At 45.0% G+C, this 23,006-nt stretch overlaps 1 protein-coding gene across 4 annotated transcripts in view; it reads left to right on the top strand.

Moving 5' to 3' along the window:
* Positions 1 to 17,809, top strand: part of LOC140394176 (leucine carboxyl methyltransferase 1-like) — a 56,142-nt gene extending 38,333 nt beyond the window's left edge. For all 4 annotated transcript variants that reach the window (XM_072481125.1, XM_072481124.1, XM_072481126.1 and 1 more), the window contains exons 7-12: positions 1,733 to 1,835; positions 4,590 to 4,710; positions 11,042 to 11,143; positions 14,608 to 14,699; positions 15,214 to 15,311; positions 17,223 to 17,809. In XM_072481125.1, coding sequence (XP_072337226.1) covers positions 1,733 to 1,835; positions 4,590 to 4,710; positions 11,042 to 11,143; positions 14,608 to 14,699; positions 15,214 to 15,311; positions 17,223 to 17,254 — 548 coding nt within the window. In that variant the 3' untranslated portion in view covers positions 17,255 to 17,809. The remainder of the gene's footprint in view (positions 1 to 1,732; positions 1,836 to 4,589; positions 4,711 to 11,041; positions 11,144 to 14,607; positions 14,700 to 15,213; positions 15,312 to 17,222) is intronic.
* The last annotated feature ends 5,197 nt before the right edge of the window (positions 17,810 to 23,006 follow it).

Below are 23,006 nucleotides of genomic sequence, written 5' to 3' on the forward strand. Positions count from 1 at the left end.
TTTGTCTCTCAAAATTTAATGGGGCTTATGAAGTAAAATAATGACTGAAATGGCCTGATCTTTGGTCCAATGATAATTTCTCCTTGAGCTTAGCTGGGCTAATGACCCTTTTTGAGAACCACATTGCAAGCCCACTGAGGCTGATGAGCTATCATAGAATTTTATCATAGAATTTACAGTGCAGAAGGAGGCCATTCGGCCCATCAAGTCTGCACCGGCTCTTGGAAAGAGCACCCTACCCAAGGTCAACACCTCCACCTTATCCCCATAACCCAGTAACCCCACCCAACACTAAGGGCAATTTTGGACACTAAGGGCAATTTATCATGGCCAATCCACCTAACCTGCACATCTTTGGACTGTGGGAGGAAACCGGAGCACCCGGAGGAAACCCACGCACACACTGGGAGGGTGTGCAGACTCCCCACAGACAGTGACCCAAGCCGGAATCGAACCTGGAACCCTGGAGCTGTGAAGCATTTGTGCTATCCACAATGCTACCGTGCTGCCCACCATTGGCACTCTAAACCATTGGTACTCTATGAACCACCATTGTGGCCAGGTGCATGAGTTATATGCCCTTAGAATTCATAGTCTGATAAATCTTGTTCATGTTGTGCCTAATGGGTGTCAGGCTTCCACTATGCCCAACGTAATAAGGTAGGAACCTCCAAAATTTGTGTTACCTCTTTAATCTAGCAAAGAGTTAATTGTATGCATATGTGGGCATTAACTAGAGATTTACAGGACAACACGGTGGTGCAGTGGTTGGCATTGCTGCCTCATGGCGCTGAGGTCCCAGGTTCAATCCTGGCTCTGGGTCACTGTATGGAGTTTGCACATTCTCCGCGTGTTTGCGTGGGTTTTGGCCCCACAACCCAAAGATGTGCAGGGTAGTGGATTGGCCATGCTAAATTGCTCCTTAATTGGAAAAAATGAATTGGATACTCTAAATGTATGGGGAAAAAAAGAGATTTACTTGTGTTCCTATAAATAGGAACATCTTCCATGATTGGTGTGTACCAGGAGGGAGGGATGAGGTATTGCTGGAGTGCACCATCAACCCTGGGAATTGCATTTTAATTTGATTTGGTAATAATCCTTATTAGTGTCACAAGTAGGCTTTCATTAACACCGCAATGAAGTTACTGTGTAAATCCCCAAGTCACCACACTCTGGCGCCTGTTCGGGTACACTGAGAGAGAATTCAGAATGTCCAATTCACCTAACAAGCACGTCTTTTGGGACTTGTGGGAGGAAACCCGAGCACTCGGAGGAAACCCACGCAGACACTGGAGAACATGCAGACCCCGCACAGAGTGACCCAAGCCAAGAATCAAACCTGGATCCCTGGCGCTGTGAAGCAATGATGCTAACCACTGTGCTACCGTGCCACCCATTATTAAGTTTCCTTTGAAGTTTTGATTTAGTTTTGTTACAATTTGTAATATTTTTCTTTCAAATGGGACACTTGAACTGACAAACTGTGGTAATTGGGTTAAAAGGTGCATGTTTGTGATATGTATCTCTTGGAAATAAATGCCTGGAAAATTTGGTATTGGTGTCTATCTTTCAGGATTACAACAAAAGTATTTAAAAGGGTCATCTCCCAGCCCTTTCATTTTGAGAACACTGTAATTCAAAATAATTTGCTTTTTAATTTCATTTCACAACTGTAGATTTCTATAAATGATGGTTTTTACTTCAAAAGTTTTTTTTGCAAATTTACCAGATGGCTGTAGCATGGACTCCGATCGTTACACTATTATTGGGCAAGATCTCCGTGATCTGCCCGTGCTAATGGAAAGATTGAAGAAATTTGGCCTAAATACAAAGTAAGTTTATTCTTCTTAAGTTGTCTTTAAATTCGATTTGAATCTTGTTACTCTTCCATTACAGCATTATCTCTAATCAGAGTCATGGATGAACTGTTTCCTTCCTTTTGAAAACTGCTATCATCATCCCTTCATCAAATATCCTACACTTGACCCATATGTACTATCAAACTACCACCCTATATTATTTTCCCTTTTAATATATGAATTTGTTTTCCAAATCCATGACCATATTTCACGTGCCTTTTTTTTTTTTGAAACCACCCTCTCAACTTGTGCTGCCTTCAAAGATTCACCCAAAGGGTTGTGAATCTATGGAATTCCCTGCCCACTAAGCAGTTGAGGCTCCTTCATTAAATATTTTCAAGATAAAGATAGATAGTTTTTTGAAGAATAAAGGGTTATGGTGTTCAGGTGGGAAAGTGGAGCTGATTCCACAAAACATCAGCCATGATCTCATTGAATGGCAAAGCAGGCTCGAAGGGCCAGATGGCCTACTCCTGCTCCTAGTTCTTATGTTATGTTCTTATGTTATTTGTGTGCATACACCCCCTTGTATGTACCCTCTTCAAATTGATTATTTAAATAATTTAGCCTCTGCTTATTTTTCCTACCAAATCTATCACTTAACATTTCACTGTTACATTTCACTGTTTTATATCATCTGGAAGGAGGTTAGCTCCGTTGACTAGATGGCTGGTGTGTGCATTAGATTAATGCCAGTGTTCGATCCTCGTACCAGCTGAAATAGACTTGGGGGGGGGGGGGGGGGGGGTCTGTTGCCTCGTCCTACACATTGGTTTGGCAAATAATCACCAAGGACCTGCCCTTGGGCAGAGAACTAAAAAGAAGACATTTATTTTGTTTCATTCATAGAAGCAGAGGGTACAAAAGCAAGGAAGTTGTACAAAACATTGTAAAATACCAGTTAGGCCTCAGCTGGAGTATGGTGTTCATTTCTGGACACCACACTTTAGGAAGGATATCAAATACAGATTGTGTGTGTGCAAAAGATATTTACTAGAATGGTACCAGAAATGAAGAACTTCAATGAAAAGAAGAAACTGGGATTGTACTCCATTGAGCAGGGAAGGTTTAGAGAAGATTTGACTGCTAGCTGCTATATTCCAAGGCTCATGTCACAGGCAAGTTTACCCAAGACCAGGTTATCAATATCTATCTAAAAGCACCGTGGCCCCAAAACTGACCACTGGGAAAACACCACTATGTATTTCATCCCAGCTTTACAAACAAACGTTCACAACTGCCATCTGTTTTCTGTCCCTGAGCCAAGTTTGTTTTCATCCACTGTCCCTTTAATTCTGCTAATAGTTCTATCTGTAGTACTTTGTCGAACACCTTTTGAAAGTCCACATATGCAACACAAACAGCATTACCCTCCTTAAGCTATCTTGCTTCAAAGAATGAAATCAAGTTTGCTAAACACAATTTGACTTCAGCAAATCCATGCTAACTTCCCATACTTGTATAATTCTATATTTATCAGTAGTGAGCTGCCTGGAAATCTTTTGGCTTCCAGTAACTCTTTAATGAGACTGATGAGAATTTGGGCCAAGTTTCAAACGCAGACAATTTTGCTTCCAAGACAAATTACTTTTTGACAAAGAGTCACAAGACTCAAAACATTCGCTCCGTTCCCTTTCCACAGATGCTGTCAGACCTGCTGAGATTGTCCAGCATTTTCTGTTTTTGTTTCAGATTTCAGCATTCACGGTAATTTGCTTTTACTTTTTTCTATGTTGCTCCAATGGATTTGGTATGCTGTTGTTGACTTTAAGGGTTCAGAGACCTTAATTTTGATTTCTTTGTGTGTGTTTTTTAATATATCCTTTGTATTTAATCAGGTGAATTCTGCAGTTCACCAGTTGTACAAGTTTGACTTGTTTTAACCTATTGCAGTATGTTATTTTAACTCTCGAACACTGTCTGAAACAGATACAAACTTTAAGACAAAATGCACTTGATTGAATGTTGAAATGTTTCCTTAATTTTAGTGTTTGGTCATGATGAATAAGTAATGCATACACTTTGATCACAGCTTATAATGAAGAAATTGCTCAGGTCCAGTGTTAAGCTATTCATGGCTTTTAAGCAAATAACTGAAATTACTCTGCTTACTATGATATATTTCTGTTATACTGGTGACAGTCTTTTTAAAGTGAATGCTGCCTACTCTTTTTTTTGTTCTGAGTATAGAATGTAATGCAAGTACATAAATCCTTAATGTAATTCCATTAGTTGTACTCCTAGCAATGTTGCTTACCTCACTCTACCTACCTCTTATGTGCTGGCACAGATTTTTTTTCTAGTAACTGCAAATACTGTATTCTAGTGATAATGTATTTTATGACCGCAGTGTTTCTAACCCCCAACTGATTCAGTAACAAAAAACAAAACAGAACCAGAAGGTTGGCGTATGAAAAAGCACAATGTTGTTGACTAATTTTCATTTATGCCTCTTTCATTTTACCTTCGCCCTCCCTTAGTTGTTTCGGGTTACCATCCCCTTTTCTTCTACATCTTTTTCTCCAATTCCCTGTCTTACTTAAATCTATGCTTCTGATTTCCTTTCATGGTTGGGATTTATAACTGAGGTAATGTTGTAACTGATGATGTTATGAATAAAATGTATATTATGATGTTTAAAAATATCTAACATATGATTTGCTGTCATCTAGAATGTCCAATGTTTCAAACCGCAGGAATATAACCCTCCCATTATGTTTCTTGTAGATTACCAACATTGCTGCTGGCAGAATGTGTTCTTGTTTATATCACCCCAGAGAAATCTGCAGAACTAATCAAGTGGGCGTCAAGTACTTTTAATACAACCATGTTTATCAATTATGAGCAGGTAAAATCCATTTCAATTTTCCCAAGCAATGGCTTACTTGTGATGGAGGCATGTACTTTTTGGCTTTCGTAAAACTGGCTTTGAGTAACTTTAATTCAGTAATGTTATCATTTGGTGAAGAGATTACAAAAATGCCATACAAACTGTAAAATTGGAAAATAATTTGTTTATCGTTTGAGATTTTATTTCTTGTATTTTAATTTTATAAAGATTAATTGTTTTTTGTTTCTAGGCATTTGGTGTCTCTCACAAGTGGGGCATTGGGATAATTTTTTTTTTTTTTTTAAATATTTTATTGAAAATTTTTGGTCAACCAACACAGTACATTGTGCATCCTTTACACAATATTATAACAACACAAATAACAATGACCTATTTTATAAACAAAAAACAAAAACAAAAAAATGAATAAATAATAAATAACAAAAATGAAAACTAGCCCTAATTGGCAACTGCCTTATCACAAGTAACACTCTCCAAAAATATAATTTAACAGTCTAATATATAATTATCTGTAGCAACGACCTATACATACTATACAGTATATATTAACAACCCTGACAGTCCTTCTGGTTCCTCCTCCCCCCCCCCCCCCCCCCCGATCCTGGGCTGCTGCTGCTGCCTTCTTTTTCCCATTCCGTCTATCTTTCTGCGAGGTATTCGACGAACGGTTGCTACCGCCTGGTGAACCCTTGAGCCGACCCCCTTAGGACGAACTTAATCCGCTCTAGCTTTATAAACCCCGCCATGTCATTTATCCAGGTCTCCACCCCCGGGGGCTTGGCTTCTTTCCACATCAGCAATATCCTGCGCTGGGCTACTAGGGACGCAAAGGCCAAAACATCGGCCTCTCTCGCCTCCTGCACTCCCGGCTCTTGTGCAACCCCAAATATAGCCAACCCCCAGCTTGGTTCGACCCGGACTCCTACTACTTTTGAAAGCACCTTTGTCACCCCCATCCAAAACCCCTGTAGTGCCGGGCATGACCAAAACATATGGGTATGATTCGCTGGGCTTCTCGAGCACCTCGCACACCTATCCTCCACCCCAAAAAATTTACTGAGCCGTGCTCCAGTCATATGTGCCCTGTGTAATACCTTAAACTGAATCAGGCTTAGCCTGGCACACGAGGACGACGAGTTTACCCTGCTTAGGGCATCTGCCCACAGCCCCTCCTCGATCTCCTCCCCCAGCTCTTCTTCCCATTTCCCTTTTAGTTCATCTACCATAGTCTCCCCTTCGTCCCTCATTTCCCTATATATATCTGACACCTTACCATCCCCCACCCATGTCTTTGAGATCACTCTGTCCTGCACCTCTTGTGTCGGGAGCTGCGGGAATTCCCTCACCTGTTGCCTCGCAAAAGCCCTCAGTTGCATATACCTGAATGCATTCCCTTGGGGCAACCCATATTTCTCGGTCAGCGCTCCCAGACTCGCGAACTTCCCATCCACAAACAGATCTTTCAGTTGCGTTATTCCTGCTCTTTGCCACATTCCATATCCCCCATCCATTCCCCCCGGGGCAAACCTATGGTTGTTTCTTATCGGGGACCCCCCAAGGCTCCAGTCTTTCCCCTATGCCGTCTCCACTGTCCCCAAATCTTCAGTGTAGCCACCACCACCGGGCTTGTGGTGTAGTTCCTCGGTGAGAACGGCAATGGGGCTGTCACCATAGCCTGTAGGCTAGTCCCCCTACAGGACGCCCTCTCTAATCTCTTCCACGCCGCTCCCTCCTCCTCTCCCATCCACTTACTCACCATTGAAATATTAGCGGCCCAATAATACTCACTCAGGCTCGGTAGTGCCAGCCCCCCCCTATCCCTGCTACGCTGTAAGAATCCCTTCCTCACTCTCGGGGTCTTCCCGGCCCACACAAAACCCATGATGCTCTTTTCAATCCTTTTAAAAAAAAAAAAAAAAAGCCTTCGTGATCACCACCGGGAGGCACTGAAACACAAAGAGGAATCTCGGGAGGACCACCATCTTAACCGCCTGCACCCTCCCTGCCATTGACAGGGATACCATATCCCATCTCTTGAAATCCTCCTCCATCTGTTCCACCAACCGCGTTAAATTTAACCTATGCAATGTGCCCCAATTCTGAGCTATCTGGATCCCCAGGTAACGAAAGTCCCTTGTTACCTTCCTCAACGGTAGGTCCTCTATTTCTCTACTCTGCTCCCCTGGATGCACCACAAACAACTCACTTTTCCCCATGTTCAATTTATACCCTGAAAAATCCCCAAACCCCCCAAGTATCTGCATTATTTCTGGCATCCCCTCCGCCGGGTCCGCCACGTATAGTAGCAAATCGTCCGCATACAAAGATACCCGGTGCTCTTCTCCTCCCCTAAGTACTCCCCTCCACTTCTTGGAAACCCTCAACGCTATCGCCAGGGGCTCAATCGCCAGTGCAAACAATAATGTGGACAGAGGGCATCCCTGCCTTGTCCCTCTATGGAGCCGAAAATATGCAGATCCCCGTCCATTCGTGACCATGCTCGCCACTGGGGCCCTATACAACAGCTGCACCCATCTAACATACCCCTCGCCAAAACCAAATCTCCTCAACACCTCCCACAAATAATCCCACTCCACTCTATCAAATGCTTTCTCGGCATCCATCGCCACTACTATCTCCGTTTCTCCCTCTGGTGGGGCCATCATCATTACCCCTAACAACCTCCGTATATTCGTGTTCAGCTGTCTCCCCTTCACAAACCCAGTTTGGTCCTCGTGGACCACCCCCGGGACACATTCCTCTATTCTCATTGCCATTACCTTGGCCAGGACCTTGGCATCTACATTTAGGAGGGAAATAGGTCTATAGGACCCGCATTGTAGCGGGTCCTTTTCCTTCTTTAAGAGAAGCGATATCGTTGCTTCAGACATAGTCGGGGGCAGTTGTCCCCTTTCCTTTGCCTCATTAAAGGTCCTCGTCAGTACCGGGGCGAGCAAGTCCACATATTTTCTATAGAATTCGACTGGGAATCCATCCGGTCCCGGGGCCTTTCCCGCCTGCATGCTCCTAATTCCTTTCACCACTTCTTCTACCTCGATCTGTGCTCCCAGTCCCACCCTTTCCTGCTCTTCCACCTTGGGAAATTCCAGCCGATCCAAGAAGCCCATCATTCTCTCCCTCCCATCCGGGGGTTGAGCTTCATATAATTTTTTATAAAATGTCTTGAACACTCCATTCACTCTCTCCGCTCCCCGCTCCATCTCTCCTTCCTCATCCCTCACTCCCCCTATTTCCCTCGCTGCTCCCCTTTTCCTCAATTGGTGTGCCAGCAACCTGCTCGCCTTCTCCCCATATTCGTACTGTACGCCCTGTGCCTTCCTCCATTGTGCCTCTGCAGTGCCTGTAGTCAGCAAGTCAAATTCTACATGTAGCCTTTGCCTTTCCCTGTACAGTCCCTCCTCCGGTGCTTCCGCATATTGTCTGTCCACCCTCAAAAGTTCTTGCAGCAACCGCTCCCGTTCCTTACTCTCCTGCTTCCCTTTATGTGCCCTTATTGATATCAGCTCCCCTCTAACCACCGCCTTCAACGCCTCCCAGACCACTCCCACCTGGACCTCCCCATTATCATTGAGTTCCAAGTACTTTTCAATGCATCCCCTCACCCTTAGACACACCCCCTCATCTGCCATTAGTCCCATGTCCATTCTCCAGGGTGGGCGCCCTCCTGTTTCCTCCCCTATCTCCAAGTCCACCCAGTGTGGAGCGTGATCCGAAATGGCTATAGCCGTATACTCCGTTCCCCTCACCTTCGGGATCAATGCCCTACCCAGCACAAAAAAGTCTATTCGCGAGTAGACTTTATGGACATAGGAGAAAAACGAGAACTCCTTACTCCGAGGTCTGCTAAATCTCCACGGGTCTACACCTCCCATCTGCTCCATAAAATCTTTAAGTACCTTGGCTGCTGCCGGCCTCCTTCCAGTCCTGGACTTCGACCTATCCAGCCCTGGTTCCAACACCGTATTAAAATCTCCCCCCATTATCAGCTTTCCCATCTCTAGGTCCGGAATGCGTCCTAGCATCCGCCTCATAAAATTGGCATCATCCCAGTTCGGGGCATATACGTTTACCAAAACCACCGTCTCCCCCTGTAGTTTGCCACTCACCATCACGTATCTGCCCCCGTTATCCGCCACTATAGTCTTTGCCTCGAACATTACCCGCTTCCCCACTAATATAGCCACCCCCCTGTTTTTCGCATCTAGCCCCGAATGGAACACCTGCCCCACCCATCCTTTGCGTAGCCTAACCTGGTCTATCAGTTTCAGGTGCGTTTCCTGTAACATAACCACATCTGCCTTAAGTTTCTTAAGGTGTGCGAGTACCCGTGCCCTCTTTATCGGCCCGTTCAGCCCTCTCACGTTCCACGTGATCAGCCGAGTTGGGGGGCTTCCTACCCCCCCCCCCCCCCCTTGTCGATTAGCCATCACCTTTTTCCAGCTCCTCACCCGGTTCCCACGCAGCTGTATCTCCCCCAGGCGGTGCCCCCCCGCCCATCCTCTCCCATACCAGCTCCCCCCTCTCCCCAGCAGCAGCAACCCAGTAATTCCCCCCTCCCACCCCCCCCCCGCTAGATCCCCCGCTAGCATAATTACTCCCCCCATGTTGCTCCCAGAAGTCAGCAAACTCTGGCTGACCTCGGCTTCCCCTCGTGACCTCGGCTCGCACCGTGCGACGCCCCCTCCTTCCTGCTTCTCTATTCCCGCCATGATTATCATAGCGCGGGAACCAAGCCCGCGCTTCTCCCTTGGCCCCGCCCCTAATGGCCAACGCCCCATCTCCTCCACCTCCCCTCCTCCCCCCATCACCACCTGTGGGAGAGAGAAAAGTTACCACATCGCAGGATTAGTACATAAAACCCCTCTTTGCCCCCCACATTCGCCCCACCACTTTGTTCGAACGTTCTTTTTAATAACCCGCTCATTCCAGTTTTTCTTCCACAATAAAAGTCCACGCTTCATCCGCCATCTCAAAGTAGTGGTGCCTCCCTCGATATGTGACCCACAGTCTTGCCGGTTGCAGCATTCCAAATTTTATCTTCTTTTTATGAAGCACCGCCTTGGCCCGATTAAAGCTCGCCCTCCTTCTCGCCACCTCCGCACTCCAGTCTTGGTATACGCGGATCACCGCGTTCTCCCATTTACTGCTCCGAGTTTTCTTCGCCCATCTAAGGACCATTTCTCTATCCTTAAAACGGAGGAATCTCACCACTATGGCTCTGGGAATTTCTCCTGCTCTCGGTCCTCGCGCCATCACTCGGTATGCTCCCTCCACCTCCAACGGACCCGCCGGGGCCTCCTCTCCCATTAACGAGTGCAGCATCGTGCTCACATATGCCCCGACGTCCGCTCCCTCCGCACCTTCAGGAAGACCAAGAATCCTCAGGTTGTTCCTCCTTGCGTTGTTTTCCAGTGCCTCCAACCTTTCCACACATCGTTTCTGATGTGCCTCCTGCGTCTCCGTCTTCACCACCAGGCCCTGTATATCGTCCTCATTCTCGGCTGCCTTTGCCTTCACGACCCGAAGCTCCCGCTCCTGGGTCTTTTGTTCCTCCTTTAGCCCTTCGATCGCCTGTAGTATCGGGGCCAACAGCTCTTTCTTCATTTCCTTTTTGATCTCTTCCACACAGCATTTCAAGAACTCTTGTTGTTCAGGGCCCCATGTTAAACTGCCACCTTCCGACACCATCTTGGTTTTTGCTTGCCTTCCTTGCCGCTGTTCTAAAGGATCCACTGCAATCTGGCCACTCTCTCCTCCTTTTTCCATCCGTATCCAGGGGGGATTCCCTTCTGGTTTACCGCACAGTGTTTTTAGCCGTCAAAATTGCCGTTGGGGCTCCTATCAAGAGCCCAAAAGTCCGTTTCACAGGGAGCTGCCGAAACGTGCGACTCAGCTGGTCATAGCCGCACCCGGAAGTCTCGGGCATTGGGATAATTGAGGGCATTGTGCATCATGTCTCGCTACTATAAAAGCAAGGAATCTCCTGAGATTCAAACCAACAGTTTTCCTTTAACCCATGTCATCTAATGTCAGATTGACTTCTTGTCTTTTTCTGTTTTGGGGAAACTGAAGGCAAAAAGGCAGCGGTGTTTGCCACCGTAACAATAGACACTGTTCCAAAAAAATCTAACACTTTGCATCGTTTTTATGTGAGATATACTAGTTTTTGTGTGTAATTTCAGTTTTAACAGATGACTGGCTTTTCTTCCTGAGCAGCTCAACATATCCCAGACAGACCACCATTGTTCTTTGCGATCTTTCAGTCTATCAGCTAATGGAAACATTCGAATGATTGTGCATTTTTCAGGTGAACATGACTGATCGTTTTGGCCAGGTGATGATAGAAAACTTGCAGCGACGGCAGTGTAACCTTGCTGGAGTAGACATCTGTCAGACTCTGGAAACGCAGGTTGTGTATACTTTTTTTTTGAATTTTCGAGTACCCAATTCTTTTTTTTCCCAATTAAGGGGCAATGTGGCATGGCCAATCTACCTACCCTGCACATCCTTTTGGGCTGTGGGGGTGAGACCCACACAGACACGGAGAATGTGCAAACTCCACATGAACTATGACCCGGAGCTGGGATCGAACCCGGGTCCTCTACGCCATGCAACCACTGTACTGCCCCCAGGTTGTGTATACTTTTGTCACAATTGCATTATTTATATTAGTTTTTCATTTGTTTTTTTAAAGGGGAATTTTACTTGTCATTGAATTTTGCTGCACAGAAGGAAGCCAATCACTCTGTTGGATGAGAAAGAGCAATTAAGACTAATCGCACTTTACCACTGTTGGCCCATAGCTTTAAGTTATGGCTCTTTAAGCACATTTTTAAATACTTTTAAATGCAGTGAGGGTTTCTAGCTCTCCACACTTTTCAGGTAGTGAGCTCCAGACCTGCACCACTGCCTGGGTGGTGTCTCCTATCTTCCCTCTAATTCTTCTTACAAGTACTTTATCTATGTCCCATGTCATTGACTGCACTGCTAAGGGAAATAGGTCCATCATCGTTTTACAAAGCTCAATTCGATCGGCCTTCAGCCTCCTGTTTTCTAAAGAAAATAATTCCAGCCTATTCAGTGTTTCCTCATAGCTAACATGTTCCAGTTCTGGCAACATCTTTATAAATCTCTGTACCTTCTCGAGTGTGATCACATAATTTTTGTAATGTGGTGGCCAGAAGTGTACACATGCTCTACCTATGTATGCCCGAATCAGTGTCCTACATAGTTCTAGCATAACTTCCATGCTCTTGTATTTTATGCTCTGGCTAATAAAGGAAAGTATCTTGTATGCTACCTCATCTACCTATCCTGCTACGTTCAGGAATCTGTGGATATAAACTCGTAGTACCTCAGCTCCTCTGTACTTCTCAGTATCCTACCATTTATTGTGTATCTCCTTGTCTTGTTTTTCCTCCTCAAATGCATGCCCTCCAGTTACTCCAGATTGAATTCCATTTGCCACTTTAATAATAATCTTTATTAGTGTCACATGTAGACTTACATTAACGCTGCAATGAAGTTATTGTGAAAATCCCCTAGTCACCACATTCCTGCATCTGTTCGGGTACAGAGGGAGAATTCAGAATGTACAATCAACCAAACCTGCCCATCTTTGGACTGTGGGAGGAAACTGGAGCACCTGGAGGAAACCCACGCAGGCACTAGGAGAACGTGCAGACTCCGCACAGACAGTGACCCAAGCTGGGAATCAAACCCGGGTCCCTGGTGCTGTGAAGCAACAGTGCTAATCTCTGTGCTACCATGCCGACCTTTATTCCACTCACTTGATTAGTCCATTGGTAGCTTCCTGCAATCTACAGGTTTCTTCCTCACGATCAACCACATAGCCAGTTTTTATATCATCTGCAAACTTCTTCATCAAACTGTCAGTATTGTTCCCCCTCTTTTGTGATCACAGAAACAAATTATTCATAAAGTACCATGCTCATTTGTCTCTCATCTGCCCTGTTCTTGCTTAGTCATTCTCTTGTTCTTTGTGTTTACAAAATATCTTTGGGTTTTCCCTAATTCTTCTTGACAATATTTTTTCATGCCCTCCTTAACTTTCCTAATTTCCTATGTAACTTCACTCCTGCACTTTCTATATTCTTGTAGGCTTTCTATATTATTGAACTCCTGCTATAACATAGCATAAGGACGGCATAGTGGTTAACACTGCTGCCTCAACACCAGGGATCCAAGGTTCAGTTTCGACCTCTGATGACTGTGTGGAGTTTGTACATTATTCTCGTGTCTGTGTGAGTTTCCTCCGAGTGCTCTGGTTTCCTCACAGTCCAATGCTGTGTACGTTGGGTGGATTTCCCCTTAGTGACCAAAGGCTAGTTGGAGTTAAGGGGATAGGGCAGAGGGGGTACCGGGGTGGGGTGCTTTTTCAGAGTGTCGGTGCGGACTCCAGGATCTGAATGGTTTCCTTCTGTGCAGTAGGGATTCTCTGAGACATTAAGTTTCCCTTTTTGCCTTATTCTACAATGCTACTTGACATCCAAGGAGCTCTGGATTTGAGGTTCCAACCCATCTTTTTTCTTTTTTGCAACATATTTGTTCTGAAATTTGTATCTCCTCCTCCTACCACTGCAGGGCCTGTGATTTATATTTGCGTTTCCAGTCCACTTAAGCTAATCACAGGTTACCTATCCCCAATTGTGACCTCTTGCTCCTAGTCTTTCTCTGTCCTTTTCCATAACTACACTGAATCTGTCTGAACTAATATCACTACCACCTAACTGCTCTCCCACTGATAGCCTTTTTCATCTGGCCAGTGCAATTCCCTAAAACTAAGTCCAGAACATCCCCTTCCCTTGTGGTTCTTCCTGTGTATGTACTGGCTTGAAAAGCATTCAGGAGATTGTTTTTCTTAAATCAGTACCCTCCGTACCTTTACACTGATTCTATCCCAGTTAATATTTGAATAGTTGAAATCCACTACTATTGCTTTTGCATGTCTCAGAAATTTGCCTACATATTTGCTCTTCTATAATTCCTCTGACTGCTTGGAAATCTATAAGTATACTCCCAGCAGTGTGCCTGACTCTCTTCCGCCCTCATACAGCTTCATACTCCTCATACATCTTTCCTCCTCAGAACTGTACATTGTTTGACCAACATTCCCACCCCTTCCTTTTTTATCTCCATCTCTATCTGATCTGAAAACTCTAAATCTGCCTTTCCTGCCCTTCTTTAAGCCATGTTTCAATGATAGCAACATTGTACCAGACTTCCAGATGTCTACTTGTGCCCGCAGCTCATCTGCCTTATTCACTAGACTCCTCACATTGAAGTACATCCAACTAATCACTGAACAACTCCTTTACTGTCAGTTTTGTTTTCTCTGCCTTCCACAAGCTCTTTTTAATTTTCTGCTTTCATTTTCCAGTTTTGCTTCTTTCCAACACTAAAATCAGATTAAGTAGCCATTCATCTTGTTGTTTGATAGTACTGAACAGCTACAGTTGTCTATAATAATAATCTTTATTGTCACAAGTAGGCTTGCATTAATACTGCAATGAAGTTACTGTGAACATAGACCATTACAGAGCAGTACAGGCCCTTCAGCCCTCGATGTTGTGCAAAGCCCCTAGTCACCACATGGCGCCTGTTCGGTTACACAGAGGGAGAATTCAGAATGTCCAAATTACCTAAATTATATAACCAGTCACTGCACTCTAGGAAAAAAACATTAAGCACATTGAGACATGATGAGGTGCTAGTTAAATACAAACATTTGTTTTCTTCTATTTAAATTGAATTTCAAATAGGATTGCAATGGTTCCTGAATATTGTACAGATTTATAAGTATGGTAGTTAATTGTTTCTCTTTTCAAATTGTTTGGGCTTATTACTTAACAGAAAGATCGGTTTCTTTTGAATGGCTGGGATCATGCGAATACTATGGACATGATGACAGTTTATAACAGTTTGCCACAAGCAGACATTCAGAGGTACTTTTAATTTTGATTGTGATTTTCAGTACTCCCCTGCTGCTAACATTACAAATCAAAGCAGTGTATGAATTTATGTGTCAGGGCAATTGTCAAATTAAGTCTGTTAGGCCATTTTGTAGGTCAACTTTTTTCTGACCTATCTAGATGAGTAATAATAGCAATTTATGGTTGTCATGTCAGCCAGAATAACTAACAAAAATATAGGTTTAAAGGCCACAAATGCAGGAATATACTGGAATAAACTTTCCAAAGTTAATTCCCTAATTTTAGAGATTTATATTGAAGGCTGAGCTATTTTTTGAATTTCCTGAGCTTTTGATTTTTACGATGTGTTGACACTAAATATTGCCACTATGTCTATCACATATGATCATGTTGAATGACGGAGCAGACTTGATGACTCTTTATAATTATTGTGTTATTTTGTGTGTATCTAGTGGCAGTGCAACACGACTGTCACCATGGGCTAGCTCATCCCTTTCTCTAATATTAATTTACTGGTTCCCCCCAGGATAGAACATCTTGAATTCTTGGATGAGAAGGAGCTTTTGCAACAACTACTGCAACATTATTGCATCTGCTGGGCCACAAAGGATAGTGGTGACTTTGGTAATCTTTTTATGCTTTGTATTGACACCCTATAGATAACAATGTGAAAAGGAAACTTCTGTGTGGATTGACTGAAAGGTGATGGGCGCGATTTTCCCCAAAATATTCTAAGTTAATTTGTGACGAGAGCACAACACGGCCGGAGAATCCCGGGAAAGGCCAACAGCGAGCCTCACAACAGGTTTCGTTTTTCAGGGAATTTCCCACCGACTCTGCCGGGTTTCCCACCTCTATTCAATGACACTTAGTCATTTTTTGGGGTCCTGGGGTGTTCCTCACCGGTTTAGCCCACACTTAGAATTTTTTTAGCACTGGGGAGCTGAACTCCGAGATCGAGCCGCCATTTTGAAAGGGTGCCCTAAGTGAGCTTACCCCCCCACCTCCCAATCGTCAAAGTCACCCCCCACACACATGGACACTACCCCACCCCCCCAAGCCTCCTTACAACACCCCCTCCCTTCCAGGACCCCCACCCATCACCGATCTAAGCTCCCAGAGGCCCCTATCTACCTGCCCTGCACTCTCTCACCGTTCAACCCCTCTCTCCCCCCCCCCCCCCCCCCCCCCAAATCGGCCTTGTTTTATGGGCATGGCCCCCTCGCCCCAGCCCTTGGCAGTGCCACCCTGGCATCCAGACAGTGCTCCTGCTGGCTTTGCACTGCAATCTGGGCACTTTGGCAGTGCAAATGGTTAGGAAGACAAATAAATGGAATGTTGACATTTATAACAAGGGGAATGGAATATAACAGGAGGAACGTCTTACTGCAGCTGAACAGGGCATTGGTGAGACCACATTTGGAGCACTGCGTACAGTTTTGGTCTCCTTATTTGAAAAATGATACAATGCGTTAGAAGCTGCCGAGGAAAGGGGCCCTCAACTCATTCCTGGGATGAAGGCTTATCTTATGAAGAAAGGTTGAGCCTAGACCCGTTGGCGTTTAGAGATGATATTGCAAAACAAGATCCCGAGGGCTTGATAGGGTGCATACTCGAAGGATGTTTCCAGTCGTGGGGGAGACTACAACTGTGGAACACATTTTAAGAATATGAGGTCTCCCTTTTAAGACTGAAGTGAGGAGAATTTTTTCTTGAGGGTTGTTAGCAAATGGCATTCTCTTCACCAGAGAGCATTGGAGGCTGGGTCATTGAATTTATTGAAGGCAGATTTGGGACATATTTTTGATAGACAAAGTAGTCAAAGGTTGAGGAGTGGAGACAGGAAAGTGAAGTTGAAACCACAACCAGGTGAGCCATGATTGTATTGAATGGTGGAGCAGTTTTGAAAGGCTGAATGGCCTACTCCTAAGTCATGTGTTCCCATGTGACTGCAGCAGTTCAAGAAGGCAGCTCATCATCACCTTCTTGAGGGCATTTAGGAATGGACAACAAATGCGAGCCTGACCAGCAGCATCCAGATACCAATTCTTTTAAAAATTGGTGGTTGAAGGAAAAGGGCAAGGGGAGATAATGGGATAGCATTAGGCAACTACTACTGTGAAGGATTAGCAGCAGCAGATCCATTTATTTGAATGGTTTATTTCTGAATTACTCCCAGGTACTCTCCTCCAAGCCACTTTGCAAAGTAACCGTTTAAGAAAACAATGAATAGAATCAAGTTACTTTTTAAAGCAGTGGCTCCAAATGATGAAATTCCCTTTTTAAGGTGTTCTTCCCTTCATAGGAGGGGTGTGGGTTGCCTGTTTTTCCCCTGTTTCAAGTGAAATGTCATTTCTGAGGACTGGACTTCGAGTGTAGTGCCATAAAACTAAATTCAAATCCACTTTCATATAAGTTTCCTTTTTAACCTTGGGAGAAAAAATGGACATGTGGAAGTAGTGGGATGAAATCAACCAACTACCTATTCCTAATTACCCACTGTACCTTCACATGTAATATCCTGTTTGTTTTCAGGTATCCGTGACATTATGTTTGGGAACATTTAATTTCCATTGTGAAGTAAAGTCTGAAATAATGAGTCCAGCAATCAATCTCTGCATGAAAAGGGAAATCCATGGAAAACTTTAACAGGACACTTCCTTTGTGATTAAATGTTTGTTGCTGTTTTGCTATGTATAAGCACCAGAAAAGGCTGAACTTGCATCATTTTGTGAACTTGCAGCCTGTAGTTTGTTAACTTGGCAAACTACTTGTTTTGCATCAGAAAGATTGATTTGTTTTAATTTGTTATATTTAATAAAATTCTTATTTGAGATGGATGTGTTCACCAAAACAATAGACAATGAGTTGTCTTTTTAATCATCAGTACACAAGTAGAATTTTCCACAAATGCCTAACTTAAGACATTGATTTTCAGAATTGTTGATTATTAAAATGCAATTTTATTTGGACTATGTCCAAACTGAATAAATGGGAGTTTAAACTGATAAATTTAATATTTACAGTAATGTAATTAGACAGTTGATATTGCCTTTTTAGTAAATTAATCTGACTGAATAGTTGTCTATTCTTTACTGCATAAATGTGGTCTTTATAATTAATTCCTGTATTAGTGTCAGTTTTTACTAATGTGATCAGTTCATCACTCATTCCTTCGTAAGTGATCAATCATATTCATCACACTGGGTTTGAGCTTGAAGGAGAATGGAAAGGATCACCTGGGCAAAAAGAAGTAACAAATGAGGAATAAATGAACAAAGGAATTTGCTTAAGGTAATTAGAAAAAGGCAAAGACTGGGCAGGGCACAGAAGAATCAGATTGGTAAGGAATGTTATGGAAGGAAAATTTCAGGGAAGATTTCAAGAAGAGGAAGAGAATATCTGTGTTGGATGGCTTGAAAATTGAGTAAAGTTGTAAAATGAAAAGACTAGTGCAGGACTGAGACTGAAGAAGATGATGAACCAAGGACCTGCCTTCGGGGAAAACACACAATGGTAATGAGCTGCTATTTATAAGGTTTCCTGTAGGAAGCATGTTGATAAAACTAACGTGCTTCGTATTTAAATATGGCAGCATGGTTAGGATGTTGGTTAAAGGATTAAAACGAGTAATGATTGTTGAATGTTTTGGGCTGTTTGTATGTTTGATATGGAGATTATTGTTGGAACTATTGTTCTTCTCAGTATGCACTCACAATAGACTTGGGGATAGGTGGCATAACTGCTGAGCTTCCTCTGTACACTCATTCAAGTAGGCAGTTGGATGGTGCAATGTTCATAAAATTGTCAGTTAAATGGAGCAGACCTCCCACTTAAGCTCATGGGTAAGTAGCGTGTACATCCCACTGGGTTTTCAGCCAAGAGTTTAAAATTTCCCTACCATTTTGTTGTTACATTGGATGAACAGATCCCATCAAATTATACTGAGGAGAGCAGGAAGTTTTTCTGGTGTCTTGGTGGCAAATGTTGCTAAGCAGGAACATTGATTAGCAATGTTGAGTACCATCCGATGCCATTTAAAAACACATTGTACATGAATGCTAATTTCTGAGACTTGCATTTATAAAGCTAACATCATCTTCTTACTTGTACACAATAAACATTTTGAACAAACTGGCTAATGGTATATAATCCCGAGCGCCTCATGTCTACTTATCATAGAATTTAAAGTGCAGAAAGAGGCCATTCGGCCCATCGAGTCTGCACCGGCTCTTGGAAAGAGCACCCGACCCAAGTCCACACCTCCACCCTATCCCCATAACCCAGCAGCCACACCAACACTAAGGGCAATTTTGGACACTAAAGGCAATTTATCATGGCCAATCCACCTAACCTGCACATCTTTGGACTGTGGGAGGAAACTGGAGCACCCGGAGAAAACCCACGCTGACACGGGGAGAACGTGCAGACTCCGCACAGACAGTGGCCCAAGACGGGAATCGAACCTGGGACCCTGGAGCTGTGAAGCAACAGTGCTACCCACTGTGCTACCATGCTGCCGTTCGGATGTCCTTTAAAGTTGAATAGCTTACAGGCTCTAATGCCTAAATACATGAATAAAGAATGAACATATGGTTGAAGTTCTTCCAGAGCCCATGGATCGTAATTGGGAGAAAAAAAAATTAAAGTTGTCTCCAAAAAACATAAGCCTGAAGGAAAAATAAAATATTGTTAAAAGCCGCCCCAGGTGAGGTTCCCCAAAGTCACTGTTCTGGGTGAGACCCCCTCAATTAGTCACCATCCAATTGGAATGCTCCTAAATTGTGATAATTCCAGTTGAGGTTTGGATGAACTGGCTCATTGTCTTTATTCACCCACTTCTGTCGCAACAAAAAATTAATCTAGAGGATCCATTTTCACACACAACTTTTTCTCAGACCCAAGAGTTATGTGTGAAAAGGAGCCAATTTAACCAGGCTTTCTCGAGTTAAACATGGAGTAAGTTTATTAATTATTAAAGGCAAGAAAATGGTAAAACACGACTTCCGGTGTGGGCCATGGAGTAAGTGGTCACATACAGAGTGGCTCCTGCTCAAAGTCACAGAAAAGAGCTCTTTTTAGCCAGTACTGGGTGGAATTTTGATGAAAAGACGTAGGTGAATGTTGGAGTAGTAATTTCCCTCAGGAGTGGTATGTCTGCTGTTTACCAGACCCGGCAGAAAACAGAGAGATTTGGGTGAAATGCTGGAACAAGCTTCTGCTGCTGCAGCAACAACGAAAGCCACTTTAAGCATGTAGGCGGAGGAAAGGCTGATGTAAGCTGGAAGGCTTCACCTTTATTCAAGCTGAATTCCAGCAACAGAGAGAACAAATGCAAGAGGATCGCGCAAAGGCCACTGAAGAAGTGGTGGCATCCCTGAAGTGTTCTTTGGAACGGGTGGAGACGTGTTTGGAGGTGCAGGGGTCACAGATTCAGGAGATTGATGGAGTGATCTTCAACCACAGCGATTGTGTGGTGACTCTGGAGGCGGAGGTGGGGCTCCGAAGGAGACCTCTGGAAAACGTTGAAGGCAAAGGTGGAGGAGTAGGAGAATGCCTCCAGAAGGCAGAACCTGCAAATAGTGAGCCTGCCTGAAGGAGTGGAAAGTGGGAGTGCCACGACGTGTGTCTCTAAGATGGTGGCAGAAGGGATGCTAGATAAGGCGCCTGAAGTGGACAGAGTGCATCGGGGCCTGAGTCAAGCCTAGTGCTGGGGAGCCGCCGCAAGCGGTGATCGTGAGACTCCACAAATTTGAAGAGAAAGAAGATTCTGCGTTGAGCCAGAGAGAAGCGTACCTGCGACTGGGAGGAGAATAAGGTCGGATTTATCAGGACATTGGAGCCTAGTTGGCAAAGTGACAGGCAAGCTTCAACAAGGCCAAGGCGGTGCTGTACCGGCGGCAGATCAGGTTTGAGTTGCTCTACCTGGCGAAATTATGGGTGACGTTCGGAAGCCGGGAGTTTTATTTCGAGACCCCTGAAGCGGCCAAAGTCTTCATTAAGGAGCATAAACTGGGGGAGAACTGGGTGGACAATGTTTGGGAACCGGGGTGCTGGCACTTTGTAATGGTTGGGAGCATGTTCGAAGTGGAGGTAGGGATTGGGGAATGTTCACTTTTTTTTGGGGGGGGAGGAGGAGGTTTGCTGTTTACTGTTGGTATTGTAAGGGGTGGAAAGTTTATGTGGGAGTGGATGTTCCCGCCCCACCCTCCTGTTTTCTGGGACTGATAATGCTTAACATTTGTTTGTTTGCTTTTGAAGAAGGCTGCCTGGAGTTTAGGAGAAGTCTTTGTGTGAGTGAGGGTAAGGTCATCAGGGAGCCTTCCTCTTGGAGCTGATGAGTGGGCGGGGGGGGGGGGGGGGGGAGGGGGGGCGGGAGGTCATTGGTAAGTGCCTTTGGGCAGAGGTTGCTGCGCTAGCAGGTTATGCTGGTGAACGGAAGTGAGGTGGTGGGGTCGACAGCCGAGACGGGTGGCCGGGGGAGGGTGAAAGGCCGTTTGCGGGGGGGGGGGGGGGGGGTGGCGGGGGGGAGGTTGCGACGTGGCAGGGTGTGGGAGATGACATGGTCATGGCTGGAGAAAGGGGCCATCTAGGCTGGGCTAGGTACAGGGTGGAATTAAAGGGGCAGGAGTTAAGTGGGGAAGAGGACAGACGGCAGAGGGGATTGGATGCATAAGCCTCCGGTAAGGCTGGGAGCATGGAACGTCCGGGGACTGAATGGGCCGGTTAAAAGGCCGCAGGTGTTCACGCACCTCAGGAGCTTGAAAGCGGGGCTGGTCTTTCTGCAGGAGACACACCTCCGTGTGAAGGACCAGGTTAGGTAAAGGAAGGGGTGGGTCTGGCAGGTTTTTCACTCAGGGTTTGATTCGAAAGCGAGCAGAGTGGTGATTTTAATGAGCAGAAAAATGGGATTTGTGAGTGCGAAGGAGGTGACGGATCCGGGTGGGAGAGATGTGATTATGAGTGGGGTATTGGAAGGGGCACCGGTGGTGTTGGTAAATGTGTATGCCCCAAATTGGGATGATGTGGTTTTTATGAAGGGGTTGCTGACAGCGATCCCGGATTTGGCCACGTACCAGTTGATCATGGGAGGAGATTTTAATTGTATCCTAGAGCCGAGGGTGGATAGGTCGAGCACCAGGTCGATGGGTAGGGTACGAATGGCAAGTGAACTGGGGGGGATTATGGACAGGATGGGTATGGTGGATCCATGGCGCTTTCGGAACCCAGGGGGAAGGGAGTATTCCTTCTTTCACATGTCGAGAAGATGTATTCGAGGATTGATTACCTTGTATGATTCAGCAGATTTTGGTTGGGGTGGAGGAGGCAGAGAATGCGGGGATAGTTATCTTGGACCATGCGCCCCACTGGCTGGAGATTCGGTTTCGATCAGGGCCAGAGTGGAGATTTGGCTCGGGGTTGTTGGCGGCCACAGGGGATCCCTGTACTGACTGCTTCCTCCCAGCCCATCTCACCGTTACCCATCTATCTTTATTCTTCGGAGGAACTACATCCCTGAAGCTTCTACCTATGACCACCTCTGCCTCCCGAATGATCCAAAGTTCATCCAGCTCCAGTTCCCTAACGCGGTTTCTGAGGAGCTGGAGATAGGTGCACGTCCCACAGATGAAATCAGCAGGGACACTGTCGGCATCCCTCACCTCAAACATTCTGCAGGAGGAACATTGCACTACCTTCCCTGCCATCCCCTCTCGATAAAAAAAGAAAGAGCTTACCTGTTATTCACTCCCCTTCTCAGCAAGCACTCACTCAGCAACCTCTGCACCCTGCACCTGAGGGAAAATAAAATAAAAACTACTTTCCAGTCACCAGCCAATCCCTTACCTGCAGGCTGTGGTGTCACGGTTCAACTTCTTTCTACTTCTACCTGACCTCGAGCCTTCATCTTGATCTTTACAGCGGTTGTTTTTTTTTTGGTTCGAGGAGAGGGTAGGGAGGGAAACACTGAAGAAGTGTTTCGGGTTTAAGTGTTTAAGACAACGGCTCCTCCACAAACCAACTTCAAGTTAGGGTGACCACATTGGAGGTATGCAAATTTCCCTTGCAACAGCCAATCAGCAGCTCTGCTCTACTGTCCTCTGCTGTTTCACACTCTTTCACCCTCCTTCATCTTGTTTCAGTCTCTTTCACCCTCCTTCGTCTCGTTTCACTCTCTTTCACCCTCCTTCGTCTCGTTTCACTCTCTTTCACCTTCCTTCATCTCGTTTGACTCTGTTCACCCTCCTTCGTCTCATTTCACTCTCTTTCACCCTCCTTCGTCTCGTTTGACTCTCTTTAACCCTCCTTCATCTTGTTTCG

This window comes from Scyliorhinus torazame, chromosome 17, assembly GCF_047496885.1.
Source record: "Scyliorhinus torazame isolate Kashiwa2021f chromosome 17, sScyTor2.1, whole genome shotgun sequence".
NCBI classification, from domain to species: domain Eukaryota; kingdom Metazoa; phylum Chordata; class Chondrichthyes; order Carcharhiniformes; family Scyliorhinidae; genus Scyliorhinus; species Scyliorhinus torazame.